This window comes from Meleagris gallopavo, chromosome 2, assembly GCF_000146605.3.
Source record: "Meleagris gallopavo isolate NT-WF06-2002-E0010 breed Aviagen turkey brand Nicholas breeding stock chromosome 2, Turkey_5.1, whole genome shotgun sequence".
In the NCBI taxonomy this organism is placed as follows: domain Eukaryota; kingdom Metazoa; phylum Chordata; class Aves; order Galliformes; family Phasianidae; genus Meleagris; species Meleagris gallopavo.
Window position 1 is genome coordinate 7,289,563 of NC_015012.2, and position 20,948 is coordinate 7,310,510.

The 20,948-nt window shown below is 43.4% G+C and overlaps 1 protein-coding gene across 1 annotated transcript; it reads right to left on the reverse strand.

Moving 5' to 3' along the window:
* Window positions 1–13,761: 13,761 nt before the first annotated feature.
* On the reverse strand, window positions 13,762–20,943 carry LGALSL (galectin like; the record flags this gene model as incomplete). The annotated part of the gene is made up of 4 exons (XM_019613470.1): window positions 13,762–17,486; window positions 20,003–20,180; window positions 20,589–20,677; window positions 20,800–20,943. Coding segments are annotated over 4 exons (555 nt in total), but the record flags the coding sequence as incomplete, so codon positions are not given.
* Window positions 20,944–20,948: the final 5 nt, after the last annotated feature.

Here is a 20,948-nt window from a genome sequence, read left to right on the forward strand (position 1 = left end):
ACTAAGATATTTCTGGGGTAATCAGAACTGCTATCTCAAAAATTCAGCTTCTATGGAAGAAGATTAGGTCCTCTAAATATTTGTCAAAATCTTTCTCACTGTCAAGCTCAAGTCTGATGTTTGTTTCCAATATCACATATGTTAACTCTATCTTTGTACCTTTATGCAATAGGTTTGCTTTTTTGACAGCTGTTCATTGAGTTGCAACACATCTGGAAGGTTGGCACATAGCAGGGGTAGATCTCATAATAACAGGATTGTTTCCTGGGAATTTCATACATAGAAATACATTTCTACGTACTGCACCAGCAGTTATAGTGAGACTTGCTCTGCAAGACTGAGACCCTAGCATGTGTCAGTGGTAGTTTGGGATGTTACTGCCTTTGGTTGGATTTTATTGTTCCTCTATGGAGGCAGAAGTGGTGCCTGTGTCTTGATGACTCCAATGCAGAATGTGTTTGCAAAAAGCCCTCTTTGCTGCTGGCTTAAAATAGTGTGCCATGGCAGGGAAGAGTCAAGTGTTGCAATCAGTCTTCCAGCTTGTTCTAGATCAAGTGGCCTTAAGTAGTGAGAGTCAGGCAGCTCCTTAAATTGCTTGACAAGGTTCACCCAAAGGGGAATGTTGATCTCTATGATGCCCCATCATTTTTTCACAAACAGAAAGAAGTGAAATTGAATTCTACATACCTAAGGCAAGAAAAGGGCACAAACAATCTCAATAGTGGGAGCAGATTGTGGGAAGTTACAGGCAGAAGAGTGCACTGAGAGCTGGTATGTGAAGGGAACAGCACGGAGACAAAGGCAAGCACAAAAACAGCCGGGAGATGAGAAGCCCAACCCTGCAGCCTTCAATATCCAGCATGACAGGGAGACCTCTTGAGAGTGGCTGGACCAGCTCTTGCTGCAAGAAGAGCTGTGAAAGATAGAATAAGTGCCTGAGTAATCTTAACATGCACCAGGCTCTTATGTAGGAACATTCTCTTAAATTATGATAACTGCATTTCAGCCCTGGGAAAAGGGTGCTTTCTCAGATCTAGCTCCTTGGTTCTAGTAAACAAATACAATCCCAGCAAGCTTAAATGGTGTCATTGATGTGCTCTGGAGGCATCCTTGCCAGAGTGTACTTCCCCTCGTCTCTGCACCACCACTCAATCTAAGTGCAGCCTACGTTATTTCAAGGGAGATGTATGCGCATCTTAGAGCAATGAGCTACAGCCACCCCTTCTCTAATGTTATTGTAGCCGAGAGATGTGAGTTACTGGTGAATTTGGCTCATAGTTTTCATTTTGTAAGCAATGAACTAAAAATATTTTAACAAGCATAATAATTCTATAAATTTATATGGTCTATCCTTTGCTGGAAGGAGGCTAGATTCCCACCATAGCTGAAAGAGAGCTATTTTCAGAGTACTAAACTGGGCTCTGTGCCTTCCTCTGGCCTGACTGGGATCTGATGTATCCCATCTAGAGGTTGAGGAATTCTCATGCCTCTGTTCTTCTGCATATCCAGTGCTACTGAGTTGGAAACGTGGCTCCAAACAGCATGAAGAGCCAAAGTTTGTCTTCCTAATGCAAGCTGATTGTGAAATACTCCAAAGGAGCAATTTTGTCTTAGTTTTCTTGCATTTATGGAACTGTTTATAATGTAGGCCACACAGGATATTTGCTGTCTACTTGGTCAGATATAAGTCAGCAGTTCAGTGGATTTACATGAAAGACTGATGGCGACACACAATCAGTTTGCATGCAAATGGCATTGATCCAGTTGCCCAGTTGAGGAATGTTATATGATCAGTGCAGATATAATTATATCCAAATTTGGCTACGCTCCATATTTTATCCATATTTATCCATATTCTGCTGCAAAGGGGCTTGTCTCCTTTGCCAAGAAATCCCCTGGGCAAGAGCATATCTCAGTGTCTCGCTGTTTATTCCATACTGGGTGGAATTTCCAATAAAACCTCCTCTGTGGAGAAGCCAAGATGCATGACCCTTGTTACTAATGCAGCTATCTCCAAAAGTCAAGCCTCTGTCTTCTCGGCAGTCTAACTCACTTATGATATGTTGTATCTTGTGAGATCATTTGCACTTCTTTGAGCAACTAATTCCTGATGGAAAATCTATTGGCAATAGCTCACATTTTTTTGAGGAGCAAAGGCTCCTTTGTGTGCTGTCATGTGGTGGAGCAGAAGGGAGCTTCAGGGGTACAGCAGAGCTCTTCTGCCAGTCAGATTCTTCCTTTGCTTGTTTGAAGAGGTGGTAGGATGCAAACCAGCTTTCGTTCAAAAATAACATAGACATTTTAGCACGTGACTGCTCCCCCTCTAGCACGTCCTCTTGTACCTTCTGGGATCATTTTATCTGAGTTGTGCTGATGTGGCTCAATTGCTATCAGATGTCCTTTTGCAGGGTCACTGTAGGGATGAGGACCATGTAAACTGAACCTGCTGGGGTAGCTGTTACAAACTGACTTGTTAACCTCCTGTCTGTAGCCAGCCACTCTAAGGTGGATGGGGCATCTGCTTTGTGGCTGCAAAGTTATGAGTCTTCTGATCTTTTTTCCTCTATATAAACGTCGTCAGATGCGGTCTGACAGCACGTTACACTGAGAAGATTTTTCCACTCTGCAGTTCTACACCATGAAGACACTTAAATTACCCTACAGGCTATGCATTCAGAGAGACCCATGTTACTCACACGTCTCTGGTTTTGGCTGATTATTTATATAGCTAGGCCACTTCTCTGGAGAGCCTCCCTTTCTCAATCCGATAGAGATGAGGGCAGACGGAACTACAACTCTGTGCTACCTAGAAAGCCCAGGACACAAACCCTCTGCAAAGTGTGACAAGGAGTCACTGTACTCTCAGGTTTGCTTTAGGGCTGGTTTGCTTTTACAGAGCTGGACCAGTTTCTCCTGAGTTAGATTCTGTTATGTGCAAGCTACTGTGGGGCCTTCAATTCAGTTAAGAGTGGATCAGATATGTTTCTTCTCCCTTCACAATTACCACCTTATTGTTGCTCTGTTATCATGCATTATGCCAGCATTACACTGCTACAAGCGTGCCTCAGGGCCCTGTGCAGTACGTGTGGTAAGGTTTTCACTTCTGATTGTGTAGACAGAGCAGCATTACAAATTTACATCTACAGTTTCTCGACACTCGTTGTACCTATGGAAAAGCTTCATGTGTGGAAAGTGTCAGGCCTCTGGGACAGGCTGGACCTTTTCCTATGCAGAGACAGATGCAAGGAGGCAGATGGCAGTAGGTCAGAGCTGTGTTGGGCCCCAGTCTAGTGGAGGGCCAAAGTGAGGCTCCACTGCAGCCTCCAGGTTTCCCTTGAGAGTCAGAGTCAGTGATTCTGATGATGAATGTGAATCCCATGAAGAACAAAACATGATCTCTGCAGCTGTAGCAGATACTGCTGATGTATGGATACCTTGAATACCTTGATTTTGGATCCAACCATTTCATGTCCCAGAAATCAAACATCACCACCACTACAAGGCCTCCTCCAGTGCACAAAGGTGCTGTTTCTGTTTCCCATTGCACTGGTATCACTCAAGTATGAAGAAACAGAACCACTGCTTTACCAAGATTGTTAGGAGGGAGGGATCTCCTGAAGGACTGTGTGTACTAAATTGCTCTTTTGGCAAAATGGAACAACAGTAGTGAAAACTGAAATGTTTGCATCCTGCATGTATTTACACTTTTCTCGTAAAGGGCCAAAAAAAAAATAATAATAATAATAAAAAAAAAATAGTGATGCCTGCTTTGTGGTGATTAATATTTTTATCTGCATGAAGATTGTTTTCTCTGAGGCTTTTGGTGTACGGTCTCATAAAGCTGCCCTTGTATAAAACTCCTTCACAGGATATTCCTGAAGCCTTGCTCAGTCTTTAGCTAGGCAGAGCAGACGAGGAATTTGAAGAGTGTAAGAACACGTCAGGACTCCTGAGTTTGCCTGAGACTGCATATAAAAAATAATATTGTCTTAGAAAACAAAAAGCATGTGTCCTGCATCTGCTGAGCAAGGGCTTTCATGCCCATGGTTTTTCCCTGGCTGCTGGCAGATTCACAAAATTGAATGTATTCTGACTGAAGCTGAATAAGCAGCTGGAGGGCTGTTATCTCTGTGTAGAGGCACGGGCCTGTTCCCTTTTCTGTTTTCAGGCAGTCTGCCCATTCTCTCTCCTTTGTAGAGGCTGCAGCTTTATGGGAGCGTGAGCATGTTCACATACATCATAGCGTTGGTGCTAGCTGAGGCTGAGCCAAGCAAATTATTTCTGTCTCATTCCCACAGATGGAGGAGGGCACTCAATACCTGGAGCTTATACCTTTTGATAAAGCACTCCAAAACACCTGTCCATCAGACTTACAGATTGGTGCAGCCAGTGATCAATCACCCATCTCTGGCATTCAGACATTTTGCAGTGACAGAATTTAAACTACGTATAAAACTCCCAAACTGTTCGGGTCAGATTTGTCTGCTACTGTAACTTCCTTGACATCAGTAAAGCACCAGGAAAGTTGAATCCAGATCTCTGCATTTTTTTCTTCTTGTTTAGGAATAGGAGACCACGCAGAAATGAGGGCTGAATACTATAACGTCAACATTCCCTGTGCTGCTTGCAACCCATCAGCCAAGAGCTTCTCAGTAGCTCCCTTTCTGAGAAGATGCTGGTGCTGAAAACTCAAAAATGACTGGAATAAAAAATTTCCCTGTTCAATCTGAGCAAAAAACTGCCCTCTTGAAACACAATTCTGCTTTATCTGATTTACTTTTGGCGGAAGGAGAGGCACGCAGTTTTTTCTTATTGTGACCTATTTTTGGCAATCCAGGAAGGATCTTGTTGAAAGCCTCTGAAAGCTCTGGTAACCATTAATTACTTTGGATCTAGCTAGTAGGAAACTCTGCTTTAAGCAATATGGAAAGTTACGAAAACAAAAAAGGGTTACATGTTTATAGAGCACTTTTCACATTATTTAGCATTCCTAGTTGTTGGAGTGTATTGTGCTTCCTATTCCTACATGTAGAAGATGCTTGCATTACTCATGGGATGTTGAAGAGGGATGTTGTGCAGATGCTGCCCCAAGCACCTCCACCATTATAGCTTTTTATTTAGAGCTCTTACTAAGCCTGGCAGGACAGGTGAACCCCTCTGGAAGCAAAATTGCAAATGTCTTCTTTATGGTGTGAGTGATGCAAACCCCTCTGCCTTCAGCACTGAAAGCCTTTGTAGTTCTCTCTCTTAGGGTGGTAGTTTCCTTCCTATTAACAGATGCTGAAGAAGTCTTGTATCTGTCTTTCTGTCTTACGTTGCTTTCATATCTGTCTTTTTTTTGGACCTCAAACACAGGATATGTGTGCTTGTGAACAGACATCGGGCAGGTATTTACACTTGGGTATTTGGTAGAAGGCAAATGTCCTCAGGGGCCCTTTGTACACACTAGAGCTAGATCCTCTGGAAGACCATTCAGGGCATTGGAATAATCACTGATAAATCATCCTCTGGAGGAGTGCCTCTCTTTCCACTGCCTCTATAGGAAATCCACAGGGACCAGACTCACTTACTGCAGTTGAAGTAGACGCTGCAGAAGGTGGCATGAATGCCCCTACAGTTTCAGCTACTACTCACCCATTAAAAGGCTTCCAGTTTTCCCACTAATTTACCAGTCAGCTGGCCTAAGCAAAAAAGCAGTCTGTGGAAAATTGTGTATTAAGCATCAGTCTTTATTGCACCAAATAGCTCTTTTAAATCCTCACCCTGGGAAGCTGTTGACACATGTTTGAATCACTCTACTACCTTCTCCCAATAAATGTATGTGTAATTGTGTTTGTGTATACTAGTTACATGTTGCTGTGGAAGTTTTGGCATGCTGATATGTATCTGCATGCCAACCATCACAACCCATGGCTTCATGGCCGTATATGGAAGTTCACCTGTGAAGATGTTCAGAATTTCTCTTCGGAGCTGCTTGAGTTCTTAACCAAGTGGAGCTCCTACGTGCTGGAGATGGGTGACAGTCTCTGGCAGTAAGAACTGTGGCCTCCTATTTGAAACCTGGCTGACATCACCCTGAAAGCCATGAAGGACATTTCTCCCTGCTGTGCCCTCCCTAGAACAGCATGTTCCTTGTGAATCAGTATGCTCTTAGAGGTCAAATCTTTTTCCTCCCTTCCAGCACTGCAGGTAAAATAAGACAGCTAGACAGCTTGAACATAGAGGAAGCCAAAAGCATGGAAACAGCCTGAGGTGGAAGTCCATTTGGTTAGGTGCCATGGCTGTATAGATTCAGTGTCTAAAATCCCTTGCGAGGAGAGAATGACATAGAATCATTGACTGCAGTTAACTGTGGGGTTTCCTGAAGGCCAGATGTTGGAATGCCTGAAAGAACATATTTGAGAGTAATTAGAGGCTTTTTGAAATTAAGATAAAACTTGATCTACAAAGTCTGTACACTTGGGTTTCATGTTGCATTACACCCCCTGGAGTAGGCCTTTATCTCACATTTACATCAGGATGTTAGGCAATATGCCACCACCTACAATTTATTTGAGATATGGTGACTATTAATTATTAAAGTGTGGATTGAAGCAAAATGCTAAAGCAATTTAGAAACTTTCCTGTCTGATATTTGGTTATTAGGCTGAAAAGGGCTATGTACCTCGAGGAAGGTGGTAATAAACATGGTAAAAGTATAGGGAAAGCTAAATGGTACTGTAAAGGTAGCTTAGAGTCTTCTGTTTACTCACCCACCCATTGAAAGATGAAAGCACACATGAAACAGAATAGCAGAACACTAAAGTTGGGCAGAGTTTTCTTTGGATGAAGTATATTGCCACTCATGAGCAGTACCAGCATATGTCAACTTAGGATTTTGGAAAAGACCAAGCATCTCATAGCCCCCAACACCTGTTGTCCTATTACAACAATAAATACATAAAATTCAAGAGTACCAAATAGGTTTTAACCAACTGTAATTAAAGAGAATTGAAAGCAAAATCTGTTTGCCAGAAGTTATGCTATAACTCTGTGATAGCATCCTCATACTGTTCTCCAAAACAAATTCCAGTTAATGTAGCCAAATGATTGTGAACTGTTTGAACTACCAGCTGTATCAAGAGGAATAGTCACTGTCTTCCTGTGATGGTCTGTGATCCCTGGTTTATTTGTGTTCAATATAGTGACTGTCTACTGACCTGACCATGGACATGAGTTGTCATGTGGCTGAAAACTAACAGAGGATGGATATTTGAATGTAGAAGGAGATTTCTGGCATTCTGTCACCTACCTGAATTGACTGCTGAATGCTTCAAGTGTGCATTAGTTATTTCTTCTGCAAGTGAACCCGGGCTGTGCTCTACTTATAGATGCTTGGGTTGATTTTTACTAGAAACGTTCAGACTTTGGTCAGTCCTATGCAAATTCTGCCCAAACCAGCCTGATGAGAGGACTATTAACTAGCCGATTTGTTTCAAGACAGTCTGAAACAATCTCTTCTGTTTTACAAGATATATAAATGCTTTACAGGACACATAAATTCCTAACAGATGCTGCTGCACACCTACTTTGCACAAGCAGCTCCTGATTACCTCCTAGTCTTGATTTGGTGATTGGAATTTGGTGAGCACTTGTGCAGCGCTGGCGCTGCAAACACTGTCCCCCAGCAGCAGAGACTTAGGACTGAGCCCCTGAAGAATGTCTGTAGATGACTATCTGTTCTCTTTACTGGCAGAGATATAATTCCATGCGTTACAGGACCAGGCAAGGCAGGAGAGAGATGGACACTTTGGTCTGTAAATACATTAGCTCTTCATCCTGGAAAGTGAAGTTTTTCTTCTTACTGGCTTCCTTTCCACACAAGCCAGTATGAGCCATGCAGCTTTCAGAGGTAAAAACATTGCTCTTGTCAGTTGCTAAACTTCGCAGCTGTTCATTTCTGCCCCTTCCTCCCACCCAGACAGTGAAATGACTGCTGGCACTATCCAGTAATTAATGTGCTGACATTTTAATATGCACAGGTATGATCTTCCAATTGGTACCATCACACTGTAGGAATCAGTTTCTAAAAAATGCAACATACAAAATACAATCTCTTCTGCCCTCCAAATACAGCATGAGATACTGTGTCATGTTCCCTAGCTACCAGTGACAGGAGGAAGGTAATCAATACAGCTCGTAATACATAAAAGGAAAAATTACAACTGATTCCCTTCACTGAAAAGCATCATCTTTTAGCCTGCATTATCACAGCTTCAGCTGTACAATGCATTAAAATGATTATGCACTTCTCTTTGCACATGCTAATTAGAATCCTGTTATCTTTTCTGAGAGCACCATTTGAAGAAGACAGGTTTATTGTGGAATCCTATACAAGCTTATTCTTTAGTAGGTGCTCAGTTGCCATAAATCAGTGTACTTCCACCAGAATCAGTAAGAGAAATACCTGCTTGCATCACAGGATGTGATGCTGTGTTTTGTCTAGGGAAAAATGTCTGCACATCATTTTTTGAGCTCAAAGTTCAGCAAACAACTGCCCGCTAAGAAACCTGATCTTCCATGTTGCAGTTTCTCTTCTGCATTATTTAAATTGCAGCAAAAAGCACTGTGAGGCAGTGCAGACTGCAAAAAATAGTATAATGCCATTCAATCTTTACCATTAAAAAAAAATCCACGTTTTGGAAAGAGATTGCATTATGGATAACCCATCTCATCTCAGAAGTTGTGTACGGCATTATTCACCTTACTGTTGTGTATTTTGGCACAAAAGAGTGTGTCTGCCTGATGGTGAAGAGAGGACCTGGGAGCAGTACTTCCCTGTTGTAGCCAGAAATAAAGCAATGTAACATTAGGTATGTACAGATCCACATATTTCAAGTTACAGCACTGATCTCTGAGAAAGTCTTGTTAAGTCTCCATGCCGAGAGAATGACAGCAGTAATACTAGAAATGGCAAGGAGCATTCAGGAATTAATGTGAATTGTCAAGTCTATCAGCTCTTTGAAGTTCTTCAGTCAGTGTTGCTAAATAAACACCTTGACTGATGTCTGTAAAGGATGCATAAAGCTGTGAAGTAAGGATCTGCAGCCCTGTACTATGGCTGTGGGGTTTCCAGCAATGGTTCTCATGCAGAGGAACTGCCACCTCTGAGAAAAGGCAGTGAAAATGATGGGGAATGAATGTGGAAGCTGTGTTCCACATCCATTCAGTAATCCAGAGTTTCTCCCAGCTTTGCCCCTCAGGGTCTGTATTTTAGTTGTTGAAGCTCTTTGTGTCTTTCTTATAAAGCTGGAGCATGAAAGGAATTATGCTGTTGTTGATGTGGCCCTTCTACTTTTAAATTCAAATACTTTGTTTTCCTCAGGAGATTGTAATTAATCTACTACTTACCAAAGAATGTTTCTTCTACCAATAACCATATTCTATCCTTAGTTCTGGTCTGACTCCTTTCTAGAAAGTGATTATTTTTCCCATTACACAAAATTTCTGCGAGAGCAGCCAAGAAAGAATCCTCTTTGCCTCTTCAGTCTTGCAGTGCTAGAACAGCTACTGTAGCTTGTCATACATAACAATACTGTCAGCATTGGCTTTTTTTTCCCTACACCAGGGCTTTGAGACAAAGCACGTCTCAAAAACTTCTGGTATCTCCATCAGCACTTGGTGGCAGCCTGCTCCACTGCATGGAGCTTTGGCTCTGCTCAGTTGGAGCTACATCTGCCCACAGCCTCTGGAGCACCAAGGGAGAATCTGCTGTTAATATCAGATTGTTTAGTACTAAAATCCTCCTCTTTTCTCTGCCACTAAGATTTGCTCTTCAGCTTCTTGATGTTTTTTCTAAATTTACTTTTGTTCATATCTTTCTGAGTCCTGAGGAAGCCCTGTTCTGCAAGCCAGGTATCCACATAGCTCTGTTTCACCATCTCTTCAGAGGGCCAAGGCTGACTTGTGCATCTCCTTCAGCTGGCTGCATAGAGAGCTGCTGAAAGATACATCCTTCTCAGTGTTTTTCACAAAATTGCCCATCTTGCATCACAGCCCTGGTCTAGGAAGGCAGCAGTGTGGAAACTGAAGCTTTAAAACCTGAACAGGATGAGAAATACGTAACCCTTGGAGAATGCTGAAGCTGACGAGATGTTTTGGAGCCAGTCTCTATTCTTAGAAGAATGGTGAATGTCATCATTTAAAAATAAGATACATTACAGTGCTAGCAGAGTTGTATTTGTGGTATTCCTGTGAGTAAATCCCTCAGCACAAATTGACTTGGCTTCAAGATCAGAAACACTCCACCAAAATAAGGCCCAGCTGTGATTTATACACAGTGCTGATCTGAATGGGAGAGAAGTGCACATGGCATTTGTTGCAACAGGTACTCAGAACTCATGCCTGAAGTTTACTCACTATTACAGATCAAGGAGAGAGCTTTTCAAGGGTCTCTGTAAGGGTTAGCCAATGCAAGCAGTGAAATTGGGTATATGCACACCCCCTTTTGGAAATTCGCCCAGACACTTTGCTGCTGTTCTGCTGTCTGGCAGGGACTCGATGCTGCCTTTACACGAGGTGGGTGACTGCCAAGTCTCTGAATCTTGTGCAGAGGCCTTTCTAACATGCCCATGCCTTAAGATATCAAATGGGTGTGAACTTATGTAGCAGTGCAGGCTTGGGGCTCACACTCAACCTATACCAGAACTCTTTGGGACATAGAATTATCATAGAAAGTCATGGGTTGGAAGGGACATTAAAACCTACCCAGTTCCAACTCCCCTGCCATGGGCTGGCTGGGGTCACAGAGCACGGATCCTGCCAAGACTCCTGACACAGAGGGGGTCTGAGGGAAGGCGAGGTGAATGCATGTATTTGCGTTGCTACCCTCACTCCCGTGAAGGAAAGATGAAGTCTGAGACTGTACTGGGGCTACTGGAGACACTTGCTAATGTAAAATCTTGTCTTAAGTTCATCATGGTTACTGGGAAATTTCTGCTGGCTCAGAATCAAGTCAGTGTTCCTATTTGATGCCATACAGATTTCTGCCTGTTGTATTTCTGTCTGTTCTCCTTATTTCTGGTTTGTATTTACATTATTTAATACTGTTTGAATCTTGTATTCTCTAGAGTTCTTAACATACCTCTTTTTAGGATCACGTGTAGCAACAAAGGGCCAATATCAGGCTGCCTGTGAGCAAGGATGGCCACAGATCCAAGCTCTTGGGGAACATCTGATTCCTTATCATTTTATTGGGAAAAAAAAATGCAGCTGATGGTAGTCAAATGTTGTTCATCTGCTACTTCAGTGCTCTTTGGATATTGAGGTCTCTCTCAGAAATCTAGAGCCACAACGTGATGGAGGGCATAGTCTTTTCCTGTTGGATGATTCTAGTTTTCCCAAAAGCTTTAGCTTGAAGAAGCTGAGACCTTGAAGCTTCCTCTTGCACTTAATGATTTTAACGTGAGCTTCATCTAGGATCACATCAACAAGTGAAACACTGGATCCCATAATACCAGTTTTCTGGAGCTGATGTTGTGGTTTTGCTCACCACATATCCATGAATCTTGTCCCACCAGACTGAATGGAGTGCGTGTGTGAGTTATGCTGCAGAGAGAGGCTGTTTTATCCCATGCAAAAGCCATCAGCTGTCTGAGTCTCATGTCCCGTCCTGTTCTGAGACATGCCTGTTAACTCCTGCAGTTTACACTGCCCAGTGATGTCAGTGAGTGTTTTGCATGAGTAAGCAAGTTGTTCTTTCCTCTAAAATAGTTATTTGATTGTTCTATATAGACCGTTTAAATTTTAAAGGAGTTTTACACAAGCTGCTACCAAAGAAACACTTCTAATTCTGAACTGCCACACTACAGCTTTATTAGAGGAAGAATTAGCTATGTCTGAAAAACACTCAGAAGGCAAAAGAAGTAAATTGGGTGTGTAACAAGTATTAACAATTGTTATAAAAGACCAAATAAAACCGCAGTGAAGATTCCACATTTTATTGTTATTAAAAGTTCATTAGGAAATTGGCACAACACATAAAAATAGATCTGTGGTGAATGGTACACATTACTATTATTGCCACGTCATTTCGTGCACATCCTCACTTTTTAAAATCAGAAGATAATGAGCATAAAACATTTCATCAGCTAACTGTGAAACCAGTGTTACTGCAGCTGGGAGAGACCGTGCTTTCTATTGATTCTACTCAAGCAAATAATGCAGACAGAAATAGTCCTCTATTGATGCTTAAATTCAGGATCATTTTCCTGAACAGATTTTTAGAGCATTCCCCAGCTGAGAGGGCTGGAATTACCCCTTTTCTTACAGACCTATTCTCATGGAAGTCAAAAGGCGTTTTGCCATGAACTTTAAAGGCAGCAGGATTTAGCTATTTGTTGACAGACAGATGGAAAGGCCTAGCAACAGAAGCTAAGGAAGTCCCGTGGCAAAGCGTGAGTTTATTATTTTGATCTTGCACATGCTGCTGAACCTCCTTGTTATAGTAATTGTGCATATTTGTAACAGCAGTGATTGCTGGGAGGAGCTGGGAGGGTGTATCAAAGCCAGATAAAGCGTCAGTAGCTCATTTTTTCTCCCCATTTGGGATGCCTTCGTTTTAACCCCACGCATCATACAGCAACTTTTACCTGTACATTTTCTGATCCATGTGAGAAAATCAGAACAAAGCCTAGAATGACCACAGATTTCACCACTACACTATGTAGTCCTGGACTTTGGTGGACAAATAAAAAGCTTTTCTTCGTAACTTCTGTGCTTGTCGTAGTGAGCATTTAGGTCTGCCCTCAGCCTGACTCTGCCTGCTCACACTGCCATCTCCATTCTAGGGTGCTGGAAGGTTGCTCAGAGCATCCACTACTGGCTCTCCAGAACTGGGCTCTTGGTGGCCTCTGAAATGCCCACTACCTCTCTCTAAACTCATGTTCCATTAGGACTACAGTACATCATGCTACAATACCACCAGTAGCAAGCTTGGAAGTGCCGTGGCTACTCTGTTCTCATTTCCTCCATAGTGAGTATTTTTAAATCCAGAAGATAAAATCTCAGTGCTGCTCTCTCATGAAAATCTCAGGGTTTCAGTCTCAGCCTCACTTCAGGAGAGTGACAAGGGTGGAAAGCTGGCACAGCATTATGGTGAATCAGGCTCTCTCTTTGGTTTTCAGGCTGTTTACTCAAAACAGCCCTTGAGAAAGATGCTGTGCCTCAAGCAGATGTTACATTCAACCGGTTTAGCAATATTACGCCTATTTTTTCTCAAGCTAGTCAAGGAGGGGAGGGAGAATATAATATATGTTAGTGCAAGTTCACAGAGACAACACATGAATATTTAGGACAAAATGTTCTTTCAAGGTGGGGCAACCATTTCTAGTTGTGCCACAAAAAGAAGGTGTTTTGTAACATTTTTACAACTTGACTGTGAAAAAGCATTTATGTGAAATATATTTAGACAGACTACCTCACATCACCCAGCATATTTCAAGGCTCTTTCTGAGTAGTCAATAAACTCATATTTCTTTTAAAAAGAGGAGAGAAGAAGAGAAGAAGAGAAGAAGAGGAGGAGAGGAGGAGAGGAGGAGAGGAGGAGAGGAGGAGAGGAGAGGAGAGGAGAGGAGAGGAGAGGAGAGGAGAGGAGAGGAGAGGAGAGGAGGAGGAGAGGAGAGGAGAGGAGAGGAGAGGAGAGGACAAACCATCAGCTTTATTGCAGCCAATTCCAAATTTAACTATGTAATTTGGGGATGGATATTTTTGGTATTTTTTTGGTTTTTTTCCTTTTTGGAAAAAATAATAAAGCTATGCTAAGTTGAGAGATTACACTCCAAAGCTTTTACCCATTCAAGACTTCTTTCATTTCAGAAATAATTTCCTCATTTAGAGGAAACTGCAGAAATATTTAGCTCATAGATTCTAGCAGAAGATCTCAAAAGTTGGCTAACACACACTTGCTCCTGAGGAACTGCAGCTTCCAAGTAGTTCACAGACTACTACAGCCTACTGAAAAGCATTTTGAAAACCCAATGACTGTCCCAGTTTGGAAACAGTCTGATTTCATGCTTAGTAGGGCTTATACCCCAAATGAACATCTGAGTAATCCCTAAATTCTAGAGACAGAATTCAGATATAAATTTTACAGCAGTCTCCCATCTTAAACATTTGGGTTTAGCTCAAAGTCTAACTGAACAGAAACATTTAAGGCCCAAGTTTTCTCTGACTTGCACTGCACCACCTTCTGAATGCAGTTAGCCAAGTAAACCATGCACACGTGGGACAGCCCTTGGTTACGGAGCCATCATCCTTCCTGGTACTGCCCAAGAGCAAAAGAAAAGGCTTCCAACATTCTGTTAAACACACAAGTAGATGTGGAAACTCTAAATGTGACTTTCTGCCCTTTCTTGAGCTCTCAGCCAAACCACTGCCCAGCAAAAGCGGATTTGCAGCTCTTCTTGCCTCTAAGCCCTGCTCAGAAACCATGACAGGGCAGAAGCAGGTGGTGGGTGCCACAGTCAGTTGAGTTAGGCAAAACAAGAACGAGGTTCAAAATAGCATTTTGCTGAGCCAGGTAACTACTGGAGCAGGAACCAAGTAGTGTGCCTGGTACAGAGGTGGGAAAGTAGGCAGGATGGTTATCACCAGGTCTTTGCTGCTGATAGAGACCTCTGTAAAGTTCATCTCAGCGTGCTTGGCCTATGCTCTGTGCTGTGCCAAGACCATCCAGGTCATGAAAAATCTGAGGGCTGCACTAAACTACTGCAGCTACCTGGAGCCTCAAGTGGCTGAAAATTCAAGTCAGCCAAAGCCCTTATTCTGGGCTACAGCAAAGGCATAGAGCAGGAATCTCTATTGGCCTTGTGCTGTCAGAGATCTTTTTGGGTTTTGTGCTACTGCAGGGCCACAGTGCTGCTCTCTCCAGCCTCCTACTGTGTGGCCCTCTGGAGTAGCAGGACAGCCTCAGGCAATGGCTCTGCATCACAAAACATGGCTTCACAGGTATAGTTAGAGAAAGCACTAGACAGGGTGGGCATCAAACATCTCTCCAAACAGAATTCATTTTCTGCTTGCATCTGCTTTGGAGCTACAGACTGTTCCAAAGCTGGAGAAAAATCCGAACAGCTCATGTGGAAGCACCTTTCCCTTGGATTTTTATTATCATCATTTTTAAGAATATATTTTGTACCAAAACACTGTCAGCATTCTTTATACGACGAAAAATGACACAGCCATCATGAATCGTGGAGAAGAGTAAAAACAGAGCAAGACGGGAACATTTCATATTGAGGTTCAATCCGGAGTACAAACAGAATCTGATGCACAACTTAGAAGCCATAGACCAGATAAAAAGATCATCTGGAAAACAACAGCTTTTCACTTAATTTTGAAAAAGGAAAAAAAGTCAGGGGGCTTCAATCTTAAGGCTAAAATTTCCATTAACAACTCATTTTGTAGGTGGGAGCCCAATTCTTAACTCACTCACAGCAGCACCACCCCCTGGCTTCACAGAGAGATCTGCACTTGTGTGAAATAAGAATCAAGCTTCTATGCCTTTGTGCTCAGAGGACTCTGGTTGACCTCAGCAGCCTTTGGACTAGAGCCATAGCTGGAATTTCAGCTTGCAGTCTAAGGCTTCTTAACTGCAGGCCAAATTAGCGCAAAATGAGGCTTTGCAACTGGCATTCTACCCTCCACTTTGGATATTCCAGTTCTGGTTGCTTTGAAACACTTCCTTATTGCAAACTTAATATAACTCTGTTTGTGAGATTTTTTTTTCTCTTTTTTTTTTTTAATACTGTGCTACAAATGATGTTTTTATATTCTGTGTCCCTACATTACACGTCTTCAAAATTGCCTAAATATATGTTTATATCATGATTATAACTACTCAGAAAAACTTGTCGTGGTCTACTGTGAGCAGCCAAGGAAAAAGCGCATTTAGTCCTAAAGAAGTCAAGAAAAGTGGTTGTGTTCATTTATAGTGTAGCGCAATGACTCTGTTTATACAGCTATACCTACTAGTTAAAAAGCTACTTGAAAAGTTATTATTCATGTGCAGTAGATGATTTTCAAGCATTAATAACTTGGCTGTCTAGACAAGTTTTAATTGTCATATCAAAGGCCGAATATGTTCTCAAATGAGTGCAAAAAAAATCTCCCATCTCCCCTGGAAAGAGGCTAGTTCTCTTGCCGAGCTAAGAGACTGCCAAATTTAACTTTTTCTCAAGTTATAAAAACACAGCTACAAATTTGCCGTTTAATTTTTAAAAACAGATTGACTTTAACTCAAACCTATCCTGCACAGCAAAGTTAGTAAGCCCTGAAAAACAGTTTAGTAAATATATGCAAAGAGTTCCCCCCACCATCTACCATGCCCACATTTTCCCAGGGCCCAGAGGGCTCCGTTAAAATGTAACTCAATGTTCAATAAGAAACATGAATTTTCCAGAACGATATGTAGAGTTTACCCAAAGAACCCAAGACATTTTGTACATTCAAAATGTTTACACTTTGCTGTTCTTAACGATCAGTAAGATTGTTCATTTTTACTAATACATACAATGAGTATAAATAAATAAACTACAGATAAGCTTTAAAAATTGTATTAACAGTACATTGTGCAAAAACTTGTAACAATCTACATTCTATGCAAATACCCTGACTAAAATATACAGGCTAGTGTCCTCATACCCTCATTCAGTTTTTTGCGCAGTCCTTGGACCAAATCAGCGGCCTGGAGCAATCAGCAGGATGGCACTGCAAGCCATGGAAGTTAGCTGATTAACACCAGCAGCAGATCTCGCCCCTGGGCATGTGCAAAAATCCCATAGAAATCAATGGGAGTTGTGCTTGACTAAGTTTGATTGTACCCCGATAAAGTGAATAGCAAATTTGCCATTGATTTCCGTGGAACCAGGCTCAAGCCCTGGGTAAGGACATCAACATGTGGCCCTACATTGTGCTACACTACTCCACTTCAGTGCAGAAACAATATTTGCAAAAGAAAAACCTTTTTTTGTTATTGTTACTGCTGTGCAGTAACTGATTTTAGTGCTGTGTTTCAGAAATCGCCTTTCTGTGAGATTTGAAACAAGACTGCAAGTCTTTCCGAATCCATTCCATTGATTATCCAGCACAAGTGGGTTATTTTGATCAAAGAAAAATGGCTCGATGTCTATTAACCATCAATGTTCTTCATTAAGATAGACAACAGCCCAGTTCATCGGCACAGGCGTGAAGAACTGCACACAGAAAAGGAACAGCCTTCCTACTATAGTTGTGTCCAGAGCCGGCTGTCACTTCTCCACACAGACGATGGCACCTGAGCCGGTTTGGAATCTACAGTTCTAACAAGTTCAGCCAAGTTTTGTAAGCTGAAGATCTCCATTTATCTTTATCGTGTCAATTGCTGACAGTGTTTCAATACGGTGGGAAAAATCAAAGAGCTGATGTCCATCCACAAATATTCTAAAACGGGGATGCTCACAAAGTATCTCAACCTGTAAAAAATAAAATTATGAACCGTGTTCACAACATAACTGGGAAGTTCTTTCACAGGATGCAAAGAGCACCAGATTAGCCTCTAAGCAGCATTGGTATGGCTACACATCTTGCTACTTGCACGCCATGTAACAGAGAAAGCTGAGCCCACTTTGCCCCCATGACCCCAGTTGCATTACAAGGGATCTGCTCGCACTTCACAGAGATGTTAATCCAGTCTCACACTGTCACGGTGGGGAGACCCCCAAACCCTGATGCACAGCTCTGCAGATTATGGTCCCGCTGGCACCAGGGAGGTTTTCTCTCTGTGAATAATGCCAGAAGTAAACCTCTAATTAAAGGTATATCCAACCCAAATCTTGCATTCCTTGCTACAGATGTTTTTTTTCCCCTGCAGAATGAGGGGGCAGTTCCCTCTGCAATGTTTTCCACGCTGCCATTAATTCAATGGAAGAAAGCAAACACGAGAGGGATAGGTTTGCCCTCCCCTCCCACACACCAGAACTGCACATACACAGCTGCTGTGCAACTAAAAAGCTTTTGCTGTGGTGACTGCACACAGGACTGCCTGTTGGACTAGGGGCTGCAGTAGCGCAGGACAGCTTGATTACAGTCAGACAGCCACCAGAAGCACAGACTGCATCAGGGAAGGATAAAGCTCATCTCTCATCCTACAGCCCTGGATAAATAATCTAGAAAGGAGAGGAGAGGAACTAGACCACTCATTCTGGATAAGTCCAGAGATTCCTGATATTAAGAGTGGCTTGATGCCTTGCAAATAAGCTTTACTAGAGCTGCCCCATCAAGAAGACAAGACATGAAGGCAACGAACATGCTTCTTCTATGGGCCCTCACAGACCTCCAGAAAGGCTGAGAAGAAAATCTGCAGGGAAGCCATGTGTAAATCCCAGGTTATTTCTGAGGCTGGTAGTCTGGAGCGAAGTGAGTGATAAACTGAGCAAGTCTAAGCACATCTGACTTAGGGCACGTCATACTGGGGCAGTAGCAGCAGACTGCCCATGGGACGTGGTGATGCACTGCGTTAGCAGGGAAGCGCTTGTGCTATTGCGCAGCTCCGGTGTCACAGTAGCAGGTGCATCCAGCCCCAGGCCTTGTTATGTAAAAGATACGGTTAGCCTCAACGCTGCTTACAATCCACCCTGGGCCATACCAAAATGATACTTGAACAGGATCACAGGTAATTGGCAAGAGCACTTAAATACTCCTGTTTAACTTAGTCACTGAGGAGACCATCAAAGCTGCGAAGGTTACTGGGAGCCCAAATTCCATTTGGAAAAAAAAAGAAGGAAAAAAAAAAAAATGAACAACTCCTCTTCTACAGTATCTCACACTAACTGCACGATTCTGCTATCTTCTGGTGCCAGCTGTCATCAGTGGGACACCTGCAGAACATACTCTGCAATTTGTCTGGCCTGTCAGAGTGCCCAGCCACCGCCCAAGGCAGCAGGTAGCCCATCCCTCTTAGCCAAAGCAGGACCAAGGCTCCACGCCCTTCTAAGCGCATTTCCCACGTGCACCAAAGGGTGTTGCCAGCTGTGACGGGGGAGATTGTAGAAGCAAGTAGAGCGCAACCAATAGGCAGCAAAACCTGTCATAAACACTCTCTGAAAGCCCAAGCCTCTGGGGAGACGGTGAGCTTTTGGGGTTGGGGGAGATTATCTTGGGGAGAAGAAGGATTACGAGAGTTTGGCAGCTGGTCAGAATGGTGGCACTAAGCAAAGGGGCCAGCAAGGTTTCATAAGAGGGGTGGGGGGGAGCGGGAGGGTTTTTCTGGGTCAGCTGCACAGAGAAGGCGTGCAGCCCTTTTTCTCACGTAGCCAAACTGCTAAGAGAGAAGCAGCCCTCTGCAGCTGCATACTTTGTTAGTCCTGATTAGCAAAGACATCTTCACATAGCCATAAACACCACAGATGGGAATCTGCTTCTAGGTCAACCCAGTCCATCCCGTGCACATGAGATTTCCACGTACGCTATTTCCAAGTGACTATAGGCTTAAATTTGGCAGGAGACTTAATCCCAGGGTTCAGAGAAGAATACTACTATCGCTTAGCTATTTAATCTGCTGACACAAAGGGCTACGGCCAACCTCTGCGTAACATCCCTGGAGGAATAGGATGAACAAGATCCTCATTAACTGCACTAAACTGCGAACACCACGTCCATTATAGAAATCATCCAAACCCACGGCAGTCCCACAGAGTATTTACATTCTCCAGTAATAACTTGAAATGCAGTAATAACATAGAGGTACTTTTTAATTTATAGCTATAAAACTAAGCTCAGGAAGATCGCTTCATCACACAGCATTACAACCTCCGACTTGTCATAACACCCTGTGATGTGTTTACGGCCCCATCGGAACTGCCTGCAGGTGCAAGGCGGCAGAGAAGCAGGCTCTGCACAACACAGCGTGTGATCCACGGCAGCAACTCGGCCATCAGCACTGCAGCCAAAAGCAAGTGTGGGGATGCTAACAGAGATGGCACGCACTCACCCGAAAAGGCTGGTCCGGTATAAATGGGAAGTAAGGAATAGACGACTGCTCTTCTCCCCATTCTCCAGCTACACACGAGTTTCTGATGAACTGTCTGTCTGTGAATACAGCTTTCAGCTCGATGGCCACATCCGCAGGAGGATCCTCCGACTCCCCACAGGTCAGGCTGATGCCAAAGCTGCAACGCAAACACAACCGCTTTCATTCAGCCAGAACACAAGCACACAAACCCCAAACGCAGCTGGGTTGTCAGCACACTGAAACCGTCAGCAGCACAGAGCTCATGCGGGGAATGCCCAAAGAGCTCTGCAGGGCAAAGGACACGGCTACAGCACACAGATAGGTGCGTGTGCCGCATGTGTATGTGCGTATGTGATCCAGCGCGAGTCCTCCTTTCCTTCAAGTGAAATGCTGGGAAACGGGATCCGGTAAAGAAATACCCCCTCTATGGGTCAAAGGAGAAACCAGCACGCTATATTTAAAGCGATAAAAATAATCCTTCTGTAGAAAGGAGAGACTGTGCGTGTGTGTGTGTGTGTGTGCGGGTGGGCTCCCACCCCCCCCGGCCGGGCCCGGCGGGTTTCACCTCTCGGGGTTGAGGTCCACGATGCCCATCACCAGGATCTTCTTCCCCGGCCGCATCCCTCCTTTGATGTGACCGCAGAAGGGGACGATCTGCCAAGGAGAGGGGCGGCGGGTCACTCGGTTGTGCAGCCGAACGAGGGAGGGTTTGAGGGGGGGTGGAGGAGGTTGTTAAAAGAAGTCCAAAAATAAAAGCAGCAAGAAAAAAAATTTACCAGCCGAGGGAAGTACACATCAGCCTGCACCGGGGATCCCAGGGAGTTGTTTAAATGCCCGTCCTCTATTTTCTGCAGGTAGAAAGCAGAGCGCTGAGGCAGGCAGAGGCAGCAGGGCCCCTCCCGGCCCTCCGCCTCTCCCCTCCGCA